This window comes from Lissotriton vulgaris, unplaced genomic scaffold (genome assembly GCF_964263255.1).
Source record: "Lissotriton vulgaris unplaced genomic scaffold, aLisVul1.2 SCAFFOLD_219, whole genome shotgun sequence".
Lineage (NCBI taxonomy): Eukaryota > Metazoa > Chordata > Amphibia > Caudata > Salamandridae > Lissotriton > Lissotriton vulgaris.
Window position 1 is genome coordinate 1,854,614 of NW_028246735.1, and position 19,824 is coordinate 1,874,437.

The 19,824-nt window shown below is 50.8% G+C and overlaps 1 protein-coding gene across 12 annotated transcripts in view; it reads left to right on the top strand.

Annotated features, from left to right (window-relative positions):
* Positions 1-19,824, top strand: part of LOC147665765 (butyrophilin subfamily 1 member A1-like) — a 523,821-nt gene that overhangs the window by 198,422 nt on the left and 305,575 nt on the right. For 11 of the 12 annotated variants that reach the window (XM_086949524.1, XM_086949523.1, XM_086949526.1 and 8 more), the window contains one exon: positions 17,098-17,118. The exons of the other annotated variant lie outside the window; for it this stretch is intronic. In XM_086949524.1, coding sequence (XP_086805650.1) covers positions 17,098-17,118 — 21 coding nt within the window. The remainder of the gene's footprint in view (positions 1-17,097; positions 17,119-19,824) is intronic. 12 annotated transcript variants of the gene reach the window in all.

Below are 19,824 nucleotides of genomic sequence, written 5' to 3' on the forward strand. Positions count from 1 at the left end.
TGGGGTCCCTGCGAGGCCTCTCTCTGACCCCGTCTCAGTCCCAGCCACCCTCTCCATGGGGTCCCTGCGAGGCCTCTCTCTGGCCCAGTCTCAGTCCCAGCCACCCTCTCCATGGGGTCCCTGCGAGGCCTCTCTCTGGCCCAGTCTCAGTCCCAGCCCCCCTCTCCATGGGGTCCCTGCGAGGCCTCTCTCTGACCCAGTCTCAGCCCCAGCCACCCTCTCCATGGGGTCCCTGCGAGGCCTCTCTCTGACCCAGTCTCAGCCCCAGCCACCCTCTCCATGGGGTCCCTGTGAGGCCTCTCTCTGACCCCGTCTCAGCCCCAGCCACCCTCTCCATGGGGTCTCTGCGAGGCCTCTCTCTGACCCAGTCTCAGTCCCAGCCACCCTCTCCATGGGGTCCCTGCGAGGCCTCTCTCTGACCCCGTCTCAGTCCCAGCCACCCTCTCCATGGGGTCTCTGCGAGGCCTCTCTCTGACCCCGTCTCAGTCCCAGCCCCCCTCTCCATGGGGTCCCTGCGAGGCCTCTCTCTGACCCAGTCTCAGCCCCAGCCACCCTCTCCATGGGGTCCCTGCGAGGCCTCTCTCTGACCCAGTCTGAGCCCCAGCCACCCTCTCCATGGGGTCCCTGCGAGGCCTCTCTCTGACCCAGTCTGAGCCCCAGCCACCCTCTCCATGGGGTCCCTGCGAGGCCTCTCTCTGACCCCGTCTCAGCCCCAGCCACCCTCTCCATGGGGTCCCTGCGAGGCCTCTCTCTGACCCCGTCTCAGTCCCAGCCACCCTCTCCATGGGGTCCCTGTGAGGGCTCTCTCTGACCCAGTCTGAGTCCCAGCCACCCTCTCCATGGGGTCCCTGCGAGGCCTCTCTGACCCAGTCTCAGCCCCAGCCACCCTCTCCATGGGGTCCCTGTGAGGCCTCTCCCTGACCCCGTCTCAGTCCCAGCCACCCTCTCCATGGGGTCCCTGCGAGGCCTCTCTCTGAATCAGTCTCAGTCCCAGCCCCCCTCTCCATGGGGTCCCTGCGAGGCCTCTCTCTGACCCTGTCTCAGCCCCAGCCCCCCTCTCCATGGGGTCCCTGCGAGGCCTCTCTCTGACCCAGTCTGAGTCCCAGCCACCCTCTCCATGGGGTCCCTGCGAGGCCTCTCTCTGACCCCGTCTCAGCCCCAGCCACCCTCTCCATGGGGTCCCTGCGAGGCCTCTCTCTGGCCCAGTCTCAGTCCCAGCCACCCTCTCCATGGGGTCCCTGCGAGGCCTCTCTCTGACCCCGTCTCAGTCCCAACCACCCTCTCCATGGGGTCCCTGCGAGGCCTCTCTCTGACCCCGTCTCAGCCCCAGCCCCCCTCTCCATGGGGTCCCTGCGAGGCCTCTCTCTGACCCAGTCTCAGCCCCAGCCACCCTCTCCATGGGGTCCCTGCGAGGCCTCTCTCTGACCCAGTCTGAGCCCCAGCCACCCTCTCCATGGGGTCCCTGCGAGGCCTCTCTCTGACCCCGTCTCAGCCCCAGCCACCCTCTCCATGGGGTCCCTGCGAGGCCTCTCTCTGACCCAGTCTCAGCCCCAGCCACCCTCTCCATGGGGTCCCTGCGAGGCCTCTCTCTGACCCCGTCTCAGTCCCAGCCACCCTCTCCATGGGGTCCCTGCGAGGCCTCTCTCTGACCCAGTCTGAGTCCCAGCCACCCTCTCCATGGGGTCCCTGTGAGGCCTCTCTCTGACCCCGTCTCAGTCCCAGCCACCCTCTCCATGGGGTCCCTGCGAGGCCTCTCTCTGACCCCGTCTCAGTCCCAGCCACCCTCTCCATGGGGTCCCTGCGAGGCCTCTCTCTGACCCAGTCTGAGTCCCAGCCACCCTCTCCATGGGGTCCCTGTGAGGCCTCTCTCTGACCCCGTCTCAGTCCCAGCCACCCTCTCCATGGGGTCCCTGCGAGGCCTCTCTCTGACCCCGTCTCAGTCCCAACCACCCTCTCCATGGGGTCCCTGCGAGGCCTCTCTCTGACCCCGTCTCAGCCCCAGCCACCCTCTCCATGGGGTCCCTGCGAGGCCTCTCTCTGACCCCGTCTCAGTCCCAGCCACCCTCTCCATGGGGTCCCTGCGAGGCCTCTCTCTGACCCCGTCTCAGCCCCAGCCACCCTCTCCATGGGGTCCCTGTGAGGCCTCTCTCTGACCCCGTCTCAGTCCCAGCCACCCTCTCCATGGGGTCCCTGCGAGGCCTCTCTCTGACCCTGTCTCAGCCCCAGCCACCCTCTCCATGGGGTCCCTGCGAGGCCTCTCTCTGACCCCGTCTCAGCCCCAGCCACCCTCTCCATGGGGTCCCTGCGAGGCCTCTCTCTGACCCAGTCTCAGTCCCAGCCACCCTCTCCATGGGGTCCCTGCGAGGCCTCTCTGACCCAGTCTCAGCCCCAGCCACCCTCTCCATGGGGTCCCTGTGAGGCCTCTCCCTGACCCCGTCTCAGTCCCAGCCACCCTCTCCATGGGGTCCCTGCGAGGCCTCTCTCTGAATCAGTCTCAGTCCCAGCCCCCCTCTCCATGGGGTCCCTGCGAGGCCTCTCTCTGACCCTGTCTCAGCCCCAGCCCCCCTCTCCATGGGGTCCCTGCGAGGCCTCTCTCTGACCCAGTCTGAGTCCCAGCCACCCTCTCCATGGGGTCCCTGCGAGGCCTCTCTCTGACCCCGTCTCAGCCCCAGCCACCCTCTCCATGGGGTCCCTGCGAGGCCTCTCTCTGGCCCAGTCTCAGTCCCAGCCACCCTCTCCATGTGGTCCCTGCGAGGCCTCTCTCTGACCCAGTCTCAGCCCCAGCCACCCTCTCCATGGGGTCCCTGCGAGGCCTCTCTCTGACCCCGTCTCAGTCCTAGCCACCCTCTCCGTGGGGTCCCTGCGAGGCCTCTCTCTGACACCGTCTCAGCCCCAGCCACCCTCTCCATGGGGTCCCTGCGAGGCCTCTCTCTGACCCAGTCTCAGTCCCAGCCACCCTCTCCATGGGGTCCCTGCGAGGCCTCTCTCTGACCCCGTCTCAGTCCCAGCCACCCTCTCCATGGGGTCCCTGCGAGGCCTCTCTCTGACCCAGTCTCAGCCCCAGCCACCCTCTCCATGGGGTCCCTGCGAGGCCTCTCTCTGACCCCGTCTCAGCCCCAGCCACCCTCTCCATGGGGTCCCTGCGAGGCCTCTCTCTGACCCCGTCTCAGCCCCAGCCCCCCTCTCCATGGGGTCCCTGCGAGGCCTCTCTCTGACCCAGTCTCAGCCCCAGCCACCCTCTCCATGGGGTCCCTGCGAGGCCTCTCTCTGACCCAGTCTCAGTCCCAGCCACCCTCCCCATGGGGTCCCTGCGAGGCCTCTCTCTGACCCCGTCTCAGCCCCAGCCACCCTCTCCGTGGGGTCCCTGCGAGGCCTCTCTCTGACCCAGTCTCAGTCCCAGCCACCCTCTCCATGGGGTCCTTGCGAGGCCTCTCTCTGACCCAGTCTCAGTCCCAGCCACCCTCTCCATGGGGTCCCTGCGAGGCCTCTCTCTGACCCCGTCTCAGTCCTAGCCACCCTCTCCGTGGGGTCCTGCGAGGCCTCTCTCTGACCCAGTCTCAGTCCCAGCCACCCTCTCCATGGGGTCCCTGCGAGGCCTCTCTCTGACCCAGTCTCAGTCCCAGCCACCCTCCCCATGGGGTCCCTGCGAGGCCTCTCTCTGACCCCGTCTCAGCCCCAGCCACCCTCTCCATGGGGTCCCTGCGAGGCCTCTCTCTGACCCATTCTCAGTCCCAGCCACCCTCTCCATGGGGTCCCTGCGAGGCCTCTCTCTGACCCAGTCTCAGTCCCAGCCACCCTCCCCATGGGGTCCCTGCGAGGCCTCTCTCTGACCCAGTCTCAGTCCCAGCCACCCTCCCCATGGGGTCCCTGCGAGGCCTCTCTCTGACCCCGTCTCAGTCCCAGCCACCCTCTCCATGGGGTCCCTGCGAGGCCTCTCTCTGACCCCGTCTCAGCCCCAGCCACCCTCTCCATGGGGTCCCTGCGAGGCCTCTCTCTGACCCAGTCTGAGTCCCAGCCCCCCTCTCCATGGGGTCCCTGCGAGGCCTCTCTCTGACCCCGTCTCAGTCCCAGCCCCCTCTCCATGGGGTCCCTGTGAGACCTCTCTCTGACCCCGTCTCAGCCCCAGCCACCCTCTCCATGGGGTCCCTGCGAGACCTCTCTCTGACCCCGTCTCAGCCCCAGCCACCCTCTCCATGGGGTCCCTGCGAGGCCTCTCTCTGACCCAGTCTCAGCCCCAGCCACCCTCTCCATGGGGTCCCTGCGAGGCCTCTCTCTGACCCCGTCTCAGTCCTAGCCACCCTCTCCATGGGGTCCCTGCGAGGCCTCTCTCTGACCCCGTCTCAGTCCCAGCCACCCTCTCCATGGGGTCCCTGCGAGGCCTCTCTCTGACCCAGTCTCAGCCCCAGCCACCCTCTCCATGGGGTCCCTGCGAGGCCTCTCTCTGACCCCGTCTCAGTCCTAGCCACCCTCTCCATGGGGTCCCTGCGAGGCCTCTCTCTGACCCCGTCTCAGTCCCAGCCACCCTCTCCATGGGGTCCTTGCGAGGCCTCTCTCTGACCCCGTCTCAGCCCCAGCCACCCTCTCCATGGGGTCCCTGCGAGGCCTCTCTCTGACCCAGTCTCATCCCCAGCCACCCTCTCCATGGGGTCCCTGCGAGGCCTCTCTCTGACCCCGTCTCAGTCCCAGCCACCCTCTCCATGGGGTCCCTGCGAGGCCTCTCTCTGACCCCGTCTCAGTCCTAGCCACCCTCTCCATGGGGTCCCTGCGAGGCCTCTCTCTGACCCCGTCTCAGTCCTAGCCACCCTCTCCGTGGGGTCCCTGCGAGGCCTCTCTCTGACCCCGTCTCAGCCCCAGCCACCCTCTCCATGGGGTCCCTGCGAGGCCTCTCTCTGACCCCGTCTCAGCCCCAGCCACCCTCTCCATGGGGTCCCTGCGAGGCCTCTCTCTGACCCAGTCTCAGTCCCAGCCACCCTCCCCATGGGGTCCCTGCGAGGCCTCTCTCTGACCCCGTCTCAGCCCCAGCCACCCTCTCCATGGGGTCCCTGCGAGGCCTCTCTCTGACCCCGTCTCAGCCCCAGCCACCCTCTCCATGGGGTCCCTGCGAGGCCTCTCTTTGACCCAGTCTCAGTCCCAGCCACCCTCTCCATTGGGTCCCTGCGAGGCTCGGATGATGTCTTTTTGGTGGTCCCTTTCCACCTCTAGGAGTCGTCGCCGGTATTTAGACAGGCCTACACACACACTTTACTGCATGCCCTTTTCAAAGGCGGACACGATGATAACCTTGGCACTGTTATTGATCTCTTAATGAGACATTAGACACATCTGCTCTCATCCCAGTGTGTCCTTTCTTATTTTCTGTAAATGTATTTGTTTTATTTATTTATTCCCATGTTCTGCCAATCATATGTCGTGGGCTGCGTGTCAGTCAGCTCTGCCTTGGATTCCCACACACTTACTGTAATCCCCATTTGTGTCAAAAAACTCAAAAAAGCAGATTTGTAAACATAAGGCGACAGAAAGAAAAACATCCCCTCTCTCAATTTCCTGCAGTGACGAGATACATTTTACTTTCTCGACAGAGGTGCCCTGCCGATAAGGTGCCGATTTTAAGCATCTTTTCAGTACATAATGGATTCCCCTTAAAACCACATCATTAAAAAATGCCATTTCTGCAGCTCGATGCCAGGCGGGCATTTCGTCCTGCCCAACAACAGGCAGTTCCCATGGCCCCAGGAGAGCACAAGAAAACACGGCTCAACCTTATTCAAGAAGACCATGTAAGGTCACATTTACAAAAGGAACATCTGCTCCGGGAAGCAGTGAACTTTGCCTTTTCTTCCGGTTCAGAGAAGCTTTGCGGATTATTTACTGAATGAGAAAGCTTTGTTTGAAGCATCTAGGGAACACCAGTGCAGAAAGCTGCTGTGGGAGGGGGATGTTAGACACCCCCTTTCCATCACACCCTGGGACTGGGAGCCTGAAAGGAGCTCAGATGCTGCCAGAGCCTGGCCAATGGGAGGGAAGGCAACTCAACATGACCTGCATCCTTCAGAAGACAACCCTAGACAGCCTCTACAAACAGAATAAGATATATTTCAAAGGCAGAAAGAACTGGCAAAAAACAGCTATCTGACACATTTTAAAGTCTTCAGCAGAGTGATAATATTCAATATATCACTGACAGTCGCTCACTTTCAATCAATCAATACACTTGTAGAGTGCGCTACTCACCCGTGAGGTTCTCAAGGAGCTGGGGGGGGGGGGGTGCCACTACTACTCGAAAAGCCAGGTCTTGAGGTGTTTCCTGAATGTGAGGTGGTCCTGGGTCGACGTAGGTGTGCGGGGAGAGGGTTCCATGTCTTGGCCGCCAGTTAGGAGAATGACCTTCCTCCGGCGGTGGTTCTGCGGATCCGTGGGACGGTGGCGAAGGCGAGGCTGGCGGAGCGGAGTTTGCGTGTTAGAGTGTAGAATGTGAGGTGGTTGTTGAGGTATTCGGGGCCTATGCCGTGGAGCAACTCCTGCTTTAAATTCAGGACTCATTTTGTATTGTGGAGTATTTGGATAAATGTCACCTTCTTTCACAGTCACTCTCACAGGATCTACATTTGCCATTAATCCGACTTCTCTTCCTGTAGAATCCCATACGTCAGGATTTACGGTTGCTTTGACCTCATCTGGTAACTCATCTTTTGTCATCAGGGTAAACATTTCATCTACCTCTGTTCCTTGTTTGGTTAACATGAATTTGTAGACTCAGTCTTCATCTGGGGTCTGAATTGCAACACTGTCCGGCGTGCAGAATATCGCGCAAATCATTTTGCACAGTAAATCTCTTCCTAGTAAATCTACAGGACTAGAGTCACATACTACAAACTTGTGCATTTCTTTAAAATTACCAATTCGTACCTCCATTGGTTTTGTAATAGGGGTCCTAATTTGTTTAATATTAAAAACGCCCACTACTTCGATCGTTTCTCCTGAGAGGGGTTAGTTTGGGATGTCTGCTGTTCTCACAGTAGAACGAGTAGCACCAGTGTCCAACAAGAAGGTGATGTCATTTCCTTCTACTTTACCCTCAATATGTGGACCTGACTGATCTACCAGTAGGGATGCACCAAGTAGGTACTCCCCTTCCTCCCCCCTTAGGCACCGTCATTGGGTGTCACCGTCAAAATATGAATCCTGCAAAAGAAACTGTGATGTTACAATAATTTTCTTACCACTACCTTTGTGAAATCCTGTGCCCACACTGTGCGTGGCTTGACTCACAAAATTTGGCATAGGGGCAGGTGAAAATTGGCTCTGTAGATTTACAACCTGCTGCGGTTGACTCATTATCACCACATTCTGCATCTGTGGATTTAAATTTTGATTTGGGCCATTATTATTCTGTATGTTTTAACGCTCATTTTTCCAATGCCCCAATTTTCCGCACCTTGACATGGAAACTTTTTCTTTGCCTCTTCTCCGCTCAATTGCACTCTCGGTTTACCCCCACTAATTTCACCTTGGCCTTGCCCCTTTCCTTGGTTTCCTGCCTGATTATTTAACTGGAGTTCTTGCTGTTCTGCTAATTTTACTTGGGCCCACATTACCTTTTCTTCTAAAGTCTTTAGTCTATTATCAATTTCATCTCCACAGTTCTTTGCGTACATGAGGATCTCATCTATGGGTTTTGATTGCCAGCACAGCATGCGCTGCTTAATAATATGAGATATAGCCAACCTTAACCCAGACCCAGACGCAAACGGGTACACGAAATGTGTCCTGTCCTGTCTCCAATGCTCTGAAAACCATTGTACTGTTTGAACACCTGTAAAAGGCGCTCATAGTAGGCATGTACCGAGTCACCTTTTTCCTGGGTTGTTCTGTCTATATTTATCCAATCAATTTCTTTTGGGGGAATTTTCCCTTTCAGGAAAGAGATCACCTGGTGATATTTTTTCATTACTTCTTCTGACAGGGCTTCTGTCTTTTAATCCCTCGGGTACTCATCATTGGGCCAATCTATGGAAATTTTACATTCTGTCCACAAATCAGCAGGTACCATTATATCGAATAGACCATCCAGGTCTTTGAGCAAAACCTTAAAAACCTTCACAAACCTTTTGGCTTGCCTGTACCACTCCACCAGTTTTTCTCTCAACTTTGGAAAATCATTTGTAAAAGACAAAATATCCTGTCGGGTCCATGGGACATGTACATATCCCCCTCCTGGTACCTCTCTCATTGGACACAGCCTCTCAACCTTATCTGTTTCTCTTATCATATATTCAGATGTCGTTCGATTTCCCTGTGCTTCTTCCTTTTTCTTAGTCCACCTATTTTTCTATCTGTCTAAATCTCCCCATTTTTTCAAGAAAGACAATAATTCTTTAATCTGTAACTTTCTTCAAGACATGTTTTCCAAATCTGTATCAGAAAATTCTGCTCTATTTCTGCAACACTTTAGATCTCCCTATTTTAATTCCCATTTTAGAGGCAAATTTGTCAATGTTTCATGAAATATTTTCGTATTTCGGCTGACGCCTCTGCATATGAACAGTAATTCTTCCTTACTATAGGTGTTTAACCTTTCGAATCCCACATGCCCAGCTATCATCTCTTCCATTTCCACTATTAATTTAAAAATGTCTAGTTTTTTTGGCTGGGGTCTTGGTTCATCTATTTCTTGTTCCCATCTTTCTATTTCCTCTGGGGTTACTATTGTGGCACTTTTCTTCACTGTGGATGTCTCAATTTGCACTCCTTTCGAGCACCCTGGTGTGACTCTTCTGGGTGTGTCATTTTTTTGCCCTCTTATCGGTAAGTCCATTAATGAAATTACTGATTCACATTCACTGGCTGGGTCATCAATTATTATATATTTTTTTCTAGGTTCAATGATGACAGTAGTCATGACGAGTTTTAGGACAATTTAGCCTATTCCCATATAATGGGACTACAGGACCTATAGTCACTGGTAATGTCAGTGCTTCAGGGCATGTACTAAACTGGGTTATTTTCTGTATTATTTTGCTTCTATTCTTATTTATCGCTTCCCTTTCTCTTTCATGAAGTACCCTCCCCATTGTGGTTTCATGTAGGATTTTTCATTAAAAATATCTTCTAAATAATCATCTTCTGATTCTCCACTATCTGTCATGGTTAAATGTTTTGTTTTCTCTGTGCATTTACCTCCAGTCTGTTCCTCTATCATTAGTACATGATATAATCATTCAGCCACCATGGCTTATCTCCACTGTTTCATCTGAGTATCTTGGGTTTCACTGGGAAATTTTGGATAAAATCTACAGAGGCTTCTGTTGCTTCATGATCTATCACTCTCAAATGCTTCGGTCTCCCATTCTTCTAAGGCTTCGTACTGAGTCAATCTAGGTCTGGGTTCTAATTCATTCATTCGAGTTCGTAGATTATGTAGAATTCTCCCATTAAAGGTTCCAAAGTCAGGGAACGCTAACACTCCATCATCTTCTGTATATTCTATCCAATTTTCTAACCATACACAGGTATGACAGCCTCTCTCCATCATCGTGTATTATTTGGGTTTTTTTTTAGGGAGGGATAAGAATTTGTTCTCTAGTCTTAATGGGTTTCTCCTTTTTAAAATAAATTTAAATTTTCTGCATAGATGACATTTTTTGTTTTCTCCTGTACATTGCGTGTGAATTCTGGTTACGATACTGTTCATAAGAAAACCTATAAGCCTTCTATCTGGACGAGTCCCTATTAATGCCGGATCGTACATAGAAATTCCACTATCAAATATTATTCTTGGCGATTCTATGTTTATTACCAATCAGGTGCTCCCTTTTACTCTTATGTGTTTTCTATACCGGTGCGTTTTCTATTTTTATGACCAATCAGCTTTTGTCTTGCGTATTCACTTAACCAATACTTGTGCAGCTTTTTTGTGATGTCAATATCACTCCTTACTACTGACCCCTCCATTACAATTTTGCATCAGTTACATGCCCGCTGTCCTAACCAATCCCAGCGCGGCTCTCTGTGGCGTCAGTGTAGCACCCGCAACTGACCCATCCTTTACAAGGTAATGTGAAAATTTACTTTCTCACAAAATTTCATATACTTTTCATTAATTAACAACATAGAAACATTTGCTACTTTGTCAGATTCTCTAAATTCATAGACTAGTCAATTTCTTTTGCTGTTAGTAAACCCTTCCGCTTACTCTACACACATTACGAGTAAAACCTTTCCGCTTACCTTTCACACAAGCATCAACGAGCCTATTATTCCTTCAGTATTACCCTTTCTAGGTGACATAAGACCAAAGTTTCACCAGCGAACTCTTTTGCTACAATTATTCTCACTTTCAAATGAAAGAAAAATAATCCCTAAATCAGTGCGTTTAGTTCTGCATAACTTTTCAGCATCTTCTGAATCATGACAAGTAACCTCACTGCAGTGTGGCTTCCATTCACCACCCGCTATTCAATATTCCCGGAAATTTCTAGACAACATGAAACAGTACATACAGGTTTGGTTAAAACATAAATCAATAATTCAATTCTCAATAATTTTCTACCTAACTAACTAAAATTCATAGCCATCATCTGCTACCAGGAAAACTGCTCCAGCGGGTTACCAACTTGGATTACTTACAAACCATATACTCACCTGGGCCCATAAACATTCATACAAATAGGCTAATAATTTACAGCTGGGATCGATTTTGATACTCCTGCGTGATGTATTCACCTTTACCAATTCTTACCAACCCTATCTCATTTGGGTACAATTTTCCTCTGGTCAATAGATCTAATTAGTAGTAGAATAGGTAGAAATAACATTAAGTTTATCCTTCAAATGACCACAGACTCAAGAGAGTTTTGAAAGTTTATCTGATCAATAATTTTGTGAGTCAAACATCAAATACATGTTAATACACCATTTTCATCAGGTAGTAAATCAAAGTAGCTCAATATCAGTCACAGTTAGAATTCTTGTGATGACAGTACCTGAAGAGGGATCAATCATAGAATTTGTATAGCGCGCTACTCACCCGTAGGGTCTCAAGGCGCTGGGGGAAGGGGGTCCGCTACCGCTCGAACAGCCAGGTCTTGAGTTGCTTCCTGAAGGAGAGGTGTCTTGGGTCAGGCGGAGGTAGATGGGGAGGGAGTTCCACGTCTTGGCAGCCAGGTAGGAGAAGGATCTTCCTCCCGTTGTGACTCTTCGGATGCGGGGGACGGCGGCGAGGGCGTGGCTGGTCGATCGTAGCTGGCGGGTGGGAGTGTAGAAGGTCAGGCGGTCGTTGAGGTATCTTGGGCCTTGGTTGTGGAGAGCTTTGTGTGCGTGGGTGAGGAGTCGGAACGTGATTCTCTTGCTGACGGGGAGCCAGTGCAGGTTTCTCAGGTGTTCGGAGATGTGGCTGTGTCGGGGGATGTCCAGGATGAGGCGTGCTGAGGCGTTCTGGATGCATTGGAGTCTCTTCTGAAGTTTGGCTGTGGTTCCGGCATAGAGGGAGTTGCCGTAGTCCAGACGGCTGGTGACGAGGGCCTGGGTGACCGTCTTCCTGGTTTCGGTGGGGATCCACCGGAAGATCTTACGTACCATGCAGAGGATGTTGAAGCATGACGAGGAGACGGCGTTGACTTGTCTGGTCATGGAGAGGGAGGAGTCCAGGATGAAGCCCAGGTTGCGTGCGTGGTCTGTCGGTTTGGGTGCGCTGCCCAGGGCAGGGGGCCACCAGGAGTCGTCCCAGGCGGAGGGCGAAGATCCCAGGATGAGGACTTCCATCTTATCTGAGTTCAGTTTCAGGCGGCTGTTCATCATCCACTCGGCTACGTCTTTCATCCCTTCGTGTAGGTTGGTTCTGGCGGTGGCGGGGTCGTTGGTGAGGAAGAGGATCAGTTGGGTGTCGCTGGCGTAGGAGATGATGTTGAGGTTGTGCTGGTGTGCGATGGCCACAAGGGGGCTCATGTAGATGTTGAACAGCGTGGGGCTGAGTGATGACCCTTGGGGTACGCCGCAGATGACTTCGGTGGCCTCGGATCTGAACGGGGGGAGGAGGACTCTCTGGGTTCTTCCGGCGAGGAAGGAGATGATCCACTCCAGTACCTTCTCTTGGATCCCGATTTTGCTGAGGCGTTGTACTAGGGTGCGGTGGCAGACCGTGTCGAACGCCGCGGAGAGGTCCAGGAGGATGAGGGCCGCTGTTTCTCCGTTGTCGAGCAGGGATCTGATGTCGTCGGTGGCTGCGATGAGGGCGGTCTCAGTCCTGTGGTTGGCCCGGAAGCCAGACTGTGAGTGGTCGAGGGATCCATTCTTCTCGAGGAAGGCGGCCAGCTGTCTGTTGACGGTCTTCTCAATGACTTTGGCAGGGAAGGGGAGGAGCGAGATGGGTCGGTAGTTTTTGAGTTCGGTGGGGTCCGCTGATGGTTTCTTCAGTAGGGCGCTGAGTTCGGGGTGCTTCCAGCTCTCTGGGAAGGTGGCGGTGTCGAAGGAGGCGTTGATGATGTCCCGCAGGAGAGGTGCGATGACGGAGTCGGCCTTGTTGAAGACGTGGTGAGGGCAGGGGTTGGTTGGAGATCCGGAGTGGATGGAGTTCATCGTGAGGATGGTGTCTTCGGTGTTGACCGGGGTCCAGGCGCGGATGGTGGTGGAGGGGGGCGTTGTTGCGGTCGTAGGGTGCGTCGGCTGTGTGCTGAAACTGTTGTGTATGTCTGCGATCTTGTTGTGGAAGAACGAGGCGAGCGAGTTGCAGAGTTCTTGCGATGGGGTGATGTTGTTGTCTCCGGCGATAGGGTTCGAGAGCTCTTTGACGATGTTGAAGAGTTCCTTGCTGTTGTGGGCGTTGTTGTCAAGTCGTACCTTGAATGCAGTTTTCTTGGTGGTGTGGATCAGCTGTTGGTGTTTTTGAGTGGCGAGCTTGAGGGTGGTCATGTTGTCTGTAGTTGGGTCTCTGCGCCAGGCTTTCTCGAGGGCTCGGCAGTTCTTCTTGGAGCTCTTGAATTCGTCGGTAAACCATGATGCTTTCTTGGTGCCGGGTCTGGCGGGGGGGGTCTTCAGTGGGGCGAGGTCGTCTGCGCTGTTGCTGATCCACCTCGTGAGGTTGTTGGCGGCTTGGTTGGGGTTCGTTGAGCTGGCGGGAGGATTCTGGCTCAGGGATGTGGCGAGCTGGTCAGCTGTGATCTTGTTCCAGCATCTGCGGGGGACCTGTTGTGGGCGGTGGTGGATCGTGGTCCTTCTGAAGCTGAAGTGGACGCAGCTGTGGTCCGTCCAGTGGAGTCCGGTGGCGTGGCGATGTCCTTGCTGGAGGAGAAGATGGGGTCAAGCATGTGGCCGGCGTAGTGGGTGGTGGTGGTCACCAGTTGCTTGAGTCCGAGGTTGGTGAGGTTGTCCAGCAGGGTGGTGGTGTTGCGGTCGTTGTTGTTCTCCAGGTGGAAGTTGAGGTCCCCGAGGAGGATGTAGTCAGCGGAGGGGAGGGGGCGTGCGGGCTGATGAAATCAGCGATGTCTTCGCTGAATTATGTGCGTGGTTCCGGGGGTCTGTAGATGAGGGTGCCTCTGAGGGTGGTCTTGGGGTAGGTGTGTATCTGGAAGTGCAGGTGTTCGGCGGCTGTGAGGGTGTCGTCGGAGCTGGTCGTGATGCGGATGGTGTTTTTGTGGACGATGGCGATGCATCCTCCTGTCTGGTTGACGTGGTCCCTCTGGGTGATCTTGTATCCATCCGGGATGGCGATGGCGATGTCAGACGGGAGAAACAGAGAGCAGTACAAGGACATACTACACAGAATTATTGTTACCTAGAATGGTGTGAGGACCAACCCCTGGCCAAGGAGCTGGATAAGGACCCCAGGACAAGTCAGGAACCAAAGGATCAGGACAGTTTCAGGACAGGATAGGTGACCTCTTCTAGATGAAACGCGAGCATCACACCCCTCTCTGGCACTACTCTCCTCAATTCTCTTCCGCAGGCCCTTTCTTGTATGTGCCTTCTCGATTTTCTTCCGCAATCCCCTTCTAGATGATTGGATTCTGCGATCAGCTCACGGGCAGTATCCTGGCATGCTCTTGTAGGGTCTGTGTCATCTGCAGCATCACTGTCATCTGTGTGTCTAAACAACCTCTGTTATACTATTCTATCTGTATGTTCCACCCCCAAATGTTTCCATATCGTGAAAACCCCTACTTCTGATTGGGCCAGACAAGGGAAGAGGTCATCACACCATACTAAATGTAATGCTTTCTCTTTAATCCTTTGTTTAATATTCCCGCCCCTTAATTCACTTTCCCAAGCTTTATTTCCCACCCGCATTTCAAATTTTGATCAATACATTGTAATCAAATTTTATATTTCTCCTTCCCCTCTCGAGTCAAGAGTTAATGTTCACAGGAGATTCTTGCATGTGCGACTTTGGCTGAGTTTCAACGGTGTCTTCATAGTTCTGGGGGGGGTTTGGATACGCATGCGCATACGTCAGGTGGGGTATATGGGATTTCAGTCACCCTCCAAGGGACAAATACGAACTAATAATAAAGTCAGAAAAAGACATGTTAAAATACAAAAAAAAAAAAATTCACTGTATACCACTTATCTCAACTCTAATCCCATTTACTTTTATATATCTTTCGCATTAGCAATTTATTAAAACTTTCAAGGTTCAGTTCAAGTATAGTATGAGCATTAACATGTGAGTTTCAAGAGGCCATTTTGAGAGCTATTTTACAGCTGCAAAGTTTTTCCCCCAAGCATAGAAAGCATCATACTACGTAGATGCTGTAGACGCAGACACAGTAAGAATCCTGCGTTTTTGGCAGCCATTTTAGTGGCAGTTGGGTAACTGGTTGGTAATACACATAGTCAAGCTTCCCCTAGATACAGTATAATGTGTGTAATGCAATATTAGTATTTGCAAACAGGTTGATTATAGTGTTACACATTATTTGAGAGGATTGCGTCCAAGCAAGTCTTTCATACAATACCTTGCTCCATCAATACTAACTTAACCCCTTGCGTGCTGATGACAGAACGGTTCCGTCATCAGCATAGGTTGAGCTGTGCTGATGACGGAACCGTTCCGTCATGACTCCGCCTGCGCAAGGCGGAGTCAGCACAGGCGGGGAACACGCCCCGCATGCAAGGGGTTAATTAGAAACTGTTATGTTGCATTTTTATTGGTCAAGGTTTGTAGAGTCTTTTATGACCATATCTATGAGATCATGAATATTTCAAATTCATCTATTGGCTTTCAAAGCAAAAGTAATGCCGGATTTCAGCACAAACCTCCATTGGAGGTCTTAGTGGGGAGAAGTGGCGTTCATCTGGTCACTGTTTAAGTTCTAACCTCGCACAAGCTGCTAGACTGTGAAAGGAAATAGCTAACTTGCTATTCCATAACAAACACATGTTGTGTGAACCATCTTTGAAACTCAAGAAGAGACTCTCTATTTACTGCTCCAGCAAATTTAGCATATGACCTCAAAAGTACAAGAGGGAGTTAGGATAATAGGGACTCCACATCAAATTTTTCCCTGCTGTTTCATCTCACCATGACAGTACATACTACATTTATTTTAACAGTCTTTGTTGTTAACCTTCAGAGTTTATGTTATAAGTTTAAAATAAATATTTTTAAACACATGTCCTGTTTTTTAGTGTTTTTTAGTGTTTTTGAGTGTGTTACTCATCAAAGAAAGAGGGGTTAGAGTTTGACTGTATCCCTGAAAATATCAGATATTGTAAAGATTTGTTACTCCCCCCGTTTCGAGAATGGCTTAATCAGAAACCCCAATTGGATTTCTTCCTTTCAGTATTAGATAATGCTGCTGTGTTTATAAGCTACCCTGATACAGAGTAGCTGAGGATTTGCATTGTTATCCTGACTTTAATTTTAGCATTTCTTTTCAGTTCAAGTAAGCATAATACCAACTTAGGGGTCGATTATGATGGAGGACGGACCTGCGTCCATCCGCCACCCCCGAGGTGGAGGGACCGTCCGCAGGGGCAGCGGCATTCCCTCGATTGCAATTAGGATGTGACCGCCGCCCTGGCGGTCACATCCCTTATATTTAACATTGCGGTGGGTGCTGCTTTAAGCAGCACCCGCCGCAAAGTTAAAAGTGCATGCTGTGCATTTGCATGCACAAAGCGGCAGGCACCGCGCGGGGCCTGCTGCATTGTGCATGCAACTGCAGGGGGGTACCATAGGTACCCCCCATGTGCACCCCCCCACCCCCCAACACCCTGGGGGCCCGCAAGGGGCCCCAGAAGCAAAGGACCACATGCTTTTCCACAGCGGAAAAGCATGTTTCCGCACCCATCGTAATGTGGCTGGCGGTGTCTTGCAGACACCGGCACCATATTGCGGTCCACACCCCGCGGATCAGTGGCGGATGGACCTGCTGTCCGACGCTGATCCCACCGCCATCATAATCTGGCGGTGGGTGTTTTCTGTGCCGCGACGGTGAATCACCGCCATGGTAATCGACCCCTAAGTGTTGGATTCGTACAAGGGTAGGTGGCTGAACAGCATTCATTTAATTTTCTTCATTGACAAGCATCTAAAACATTCCAGGATTTCACAACACACATCTGAGCAATATAGGCTTGGGCCACAAGTTATACCTTATTGCTGCCGATGTGGGTGGACATAAGCATTATCTATGGTTATGGCATACATAAGAAGCAAATAGAAGAATGAGGCAGAGACAGATCTATGATAAAGGGATGGTCTCATTGTTATGATTTAAAGTAGTAATATGTGGCATTATTTAAAAATATCTTTTCTGCATCACATTATGAAGGCATCATGTAAGCTAAATGTGCACACAGACACAAAGGTTTTACACAGCCTCTAAAATGGTGCACATGATTATAGCTCTTGTAGTGTTCAAAATGCAGATTCATCTGTTCTGTTCAATCCTGACTGTCGAATGCTCATTGTGGTGGGCATTTTCAATTTCATCATTTTTAACATCATGCCAGTAATGTTTGTGAATAATTTGAATTGTGAGAATTTCACATGACCACAGTTGCCATAAGCATGGAACAACTCTTGAAAGTTTGCCTTTTACATTATTAACAATGGAGTATTTAATCTGCCCAAGTAAAACATTTGTCTTCCTTTTTCAGACACTCTTCAGAAGGAAAAAGGTATGTGAAATTGCATTGAAACAAGGGTGAGGACAAGGACGCATCTAGTTAAGATAGAGTACGTATGTTTAACAACTTGTCTGTAGATTGTTAGCTCCTGTCGTGCATCATTTACTTTTGTTGAAGTTGTGAACTATATTTTGCTCTACAGGGACTATTCGCTGAACTTTGTTTCCTTTATACAAAACCATAAGTCCCCTACACAGTGAGCAAAGCAAGTCCCACTCTGTACTGCAGCACTAAACACCAAGACACACACCAAGGGTTTTACTGAATTTAGACTCTTTGACTCCATCTTAAATATATTCATAAATTCCATTTTCAAGTTCAAAAATCATTTGTTTGCTATTTGAGCAGACATATCTAAGAAAATTATTTTCAAATGATAGTACATCTGAAGAAAGAATTTCCAAATGAAATAGTTTTGAGGTTTACATCATGAACATTTTGTTTGTTACATAACTTTGAAGACTTTTTATAATCTACATTGAATGTATTACTATTTTACAAACCCCCTAACTACCAGAGTTCAGACAACTTTATGCCATATACTTCAACAAACCATGCCAATAATTGAAAGTCTATAGAAAAGTATAATAATTGTAAATGTGATAGGTCAGTTTGAAACATAGAAAATATTTATGACTATATGAACAGAAATATCTTATGTATATCACATTTTCAGATGTTTTTTCAAAACAAAGTTAGCATATTTAGAAAATCCTCCAAGATAGATAATGCTACTCTTTCTAACTTTTCTTTGTCTGTCTAGTTCCACCAGTGGACAATGTAGAAATAAATTGCACATCCTCAAAGCAAGATTAAATGAGTCTTCTCTATAGCTTCTCAGATAGATGATTTAATTAAAGCAAGAGGAAAGTTTCTAAATTGAGCTATAATAGATGAAACATATGGAAAAGTAAATTAAATGATTCCCCCTTCCTTGGTAGGTGCAAAATTCTATTATTTGCAGACAACACCCTCCTGATCTCAAAGACCCTAGTGGACTACAACGTTTGGTGAATACATTAATAAATCTAAAGACTTTTGCACTGAACAATGGGCTTGTAATAAACTATTCTAAGACCAAGTTTATGGCCATTACCCCTCACAAAACATTTAGGGGTTTGATAATGCTCGAGAGGTCGACCTCTGGATAGGATATGTGAGTTTGACTCTTTGGGGGTTGGGATAACCAGATCTGGGTTGTGGGCACCACAGGTTGAGAAGAGCAGCCTAAATTTAACTCTGCACTCAGCTGCAATTTTAAGACGTTATTGGATATCCCGAACCAGGTGTATTTCTCCCATACTCTGTGGAGAGGTGTGGTGCATTGGCCAGGGCAGCTGACTTCGGAGCACAGAGTTCATGGTTCGATCCCCGCTCCGGCAGCAGCTCAGCTCAGCGCCATATGACCCTGGGCAATAGCTCACTTAATTTCCACAACGGCCCCAGTGCCTTGAGATCCGTATGGGTGAGTAGTTTGCACTTTACAAACACGGATTTACTTTAGGTGTCCAGAGTTAAAGCAGAGGGCAGTGCCCTGTACGGGACCGAAGTATGGGGCACTTCGAATCTGACTAAACTTGCGGCAGCAGAGAATACATTCTTGAAGCACTGACTAACCTCCTTTATAATACTCTGCTAATACAATTAAGACAAGATCGGGCCTCAATTTAATGACATATAAGGCTTAATTAAGGCTGTTACATTATTGGACAAGGTTGAAACACAATGCAGACCTTGACGACCATCGTGGAGCCTTGGAGGACCTAGTATCACTGGACAGTCATGGTAAAATTAACTGGTTATCTTATCTCCAAATGTTGCTAGTACTCATAGGCTTAGGAGACCCAATGGGCCTGCTCGGCATCCCCGACCTATCTATTCAAGACTACACCTAATAATGCATTCTGGGCCCATGTATATTCCAGCATATTCCAGAATGTGTTCGAAGTGTTGCTTAGTAATTTTAGTGGTACAAAAGGGGGTGGTGATGGACAGAGCATCTGAATCAATCAAACACTCACACCCAGTCAAAAGATCTGGGTTTAATCCATCACCGTTCTTTAGCCCACTCTGCCACCACAGTTCAGACATGGCTATATGCAAATCAGTCTGACCCTGTGCCTCATGGGAACAGTCCAGCCCGAACTACCAAGCCATGTCTTCCCTGGACAGGAAACAAGCTTCCGAGGACCGGTTTCTGGCATTCCAGCCGTCTTCAGCCCAGCTTGCTTGAATCCAGTGGCAAAGTGAGTAAGGGACTCACGTCTGAGCATACCCTGCCACACTTATGGTGGCCAAAAGCGGTACAAAAGGGGGTGGTGATGGACGGAGCATCTGAATCAATCAAACACTCACACCCAGTCAAAAGATCTGGGTTTAATCCATCACCGTTCTTTAGCCCACTCTGTCACCCCAGTTCAGACATGGCTATATGCAAATCAGTCTGACCCTGTGCCTCATGGGAACAGTCCAGCCCGAACTGCCAAGCCATGTCTTCCCTGGACTGGAAACAAGCTTCGGAGGACCGGTTTCTGGCATTCCAGCCATCTTCAGCCCGGCTTGCTTGAATCCAGTGGCAAAGTGAGCAAGGGACTCACGTCTGATCATACCCTGCCACACTTATGGCGGCCAAAAGCGGTACAAAAGGGGGTGGTGATGGACGGAGCATCTGAATCAATCAAACACTCACACCCAGTC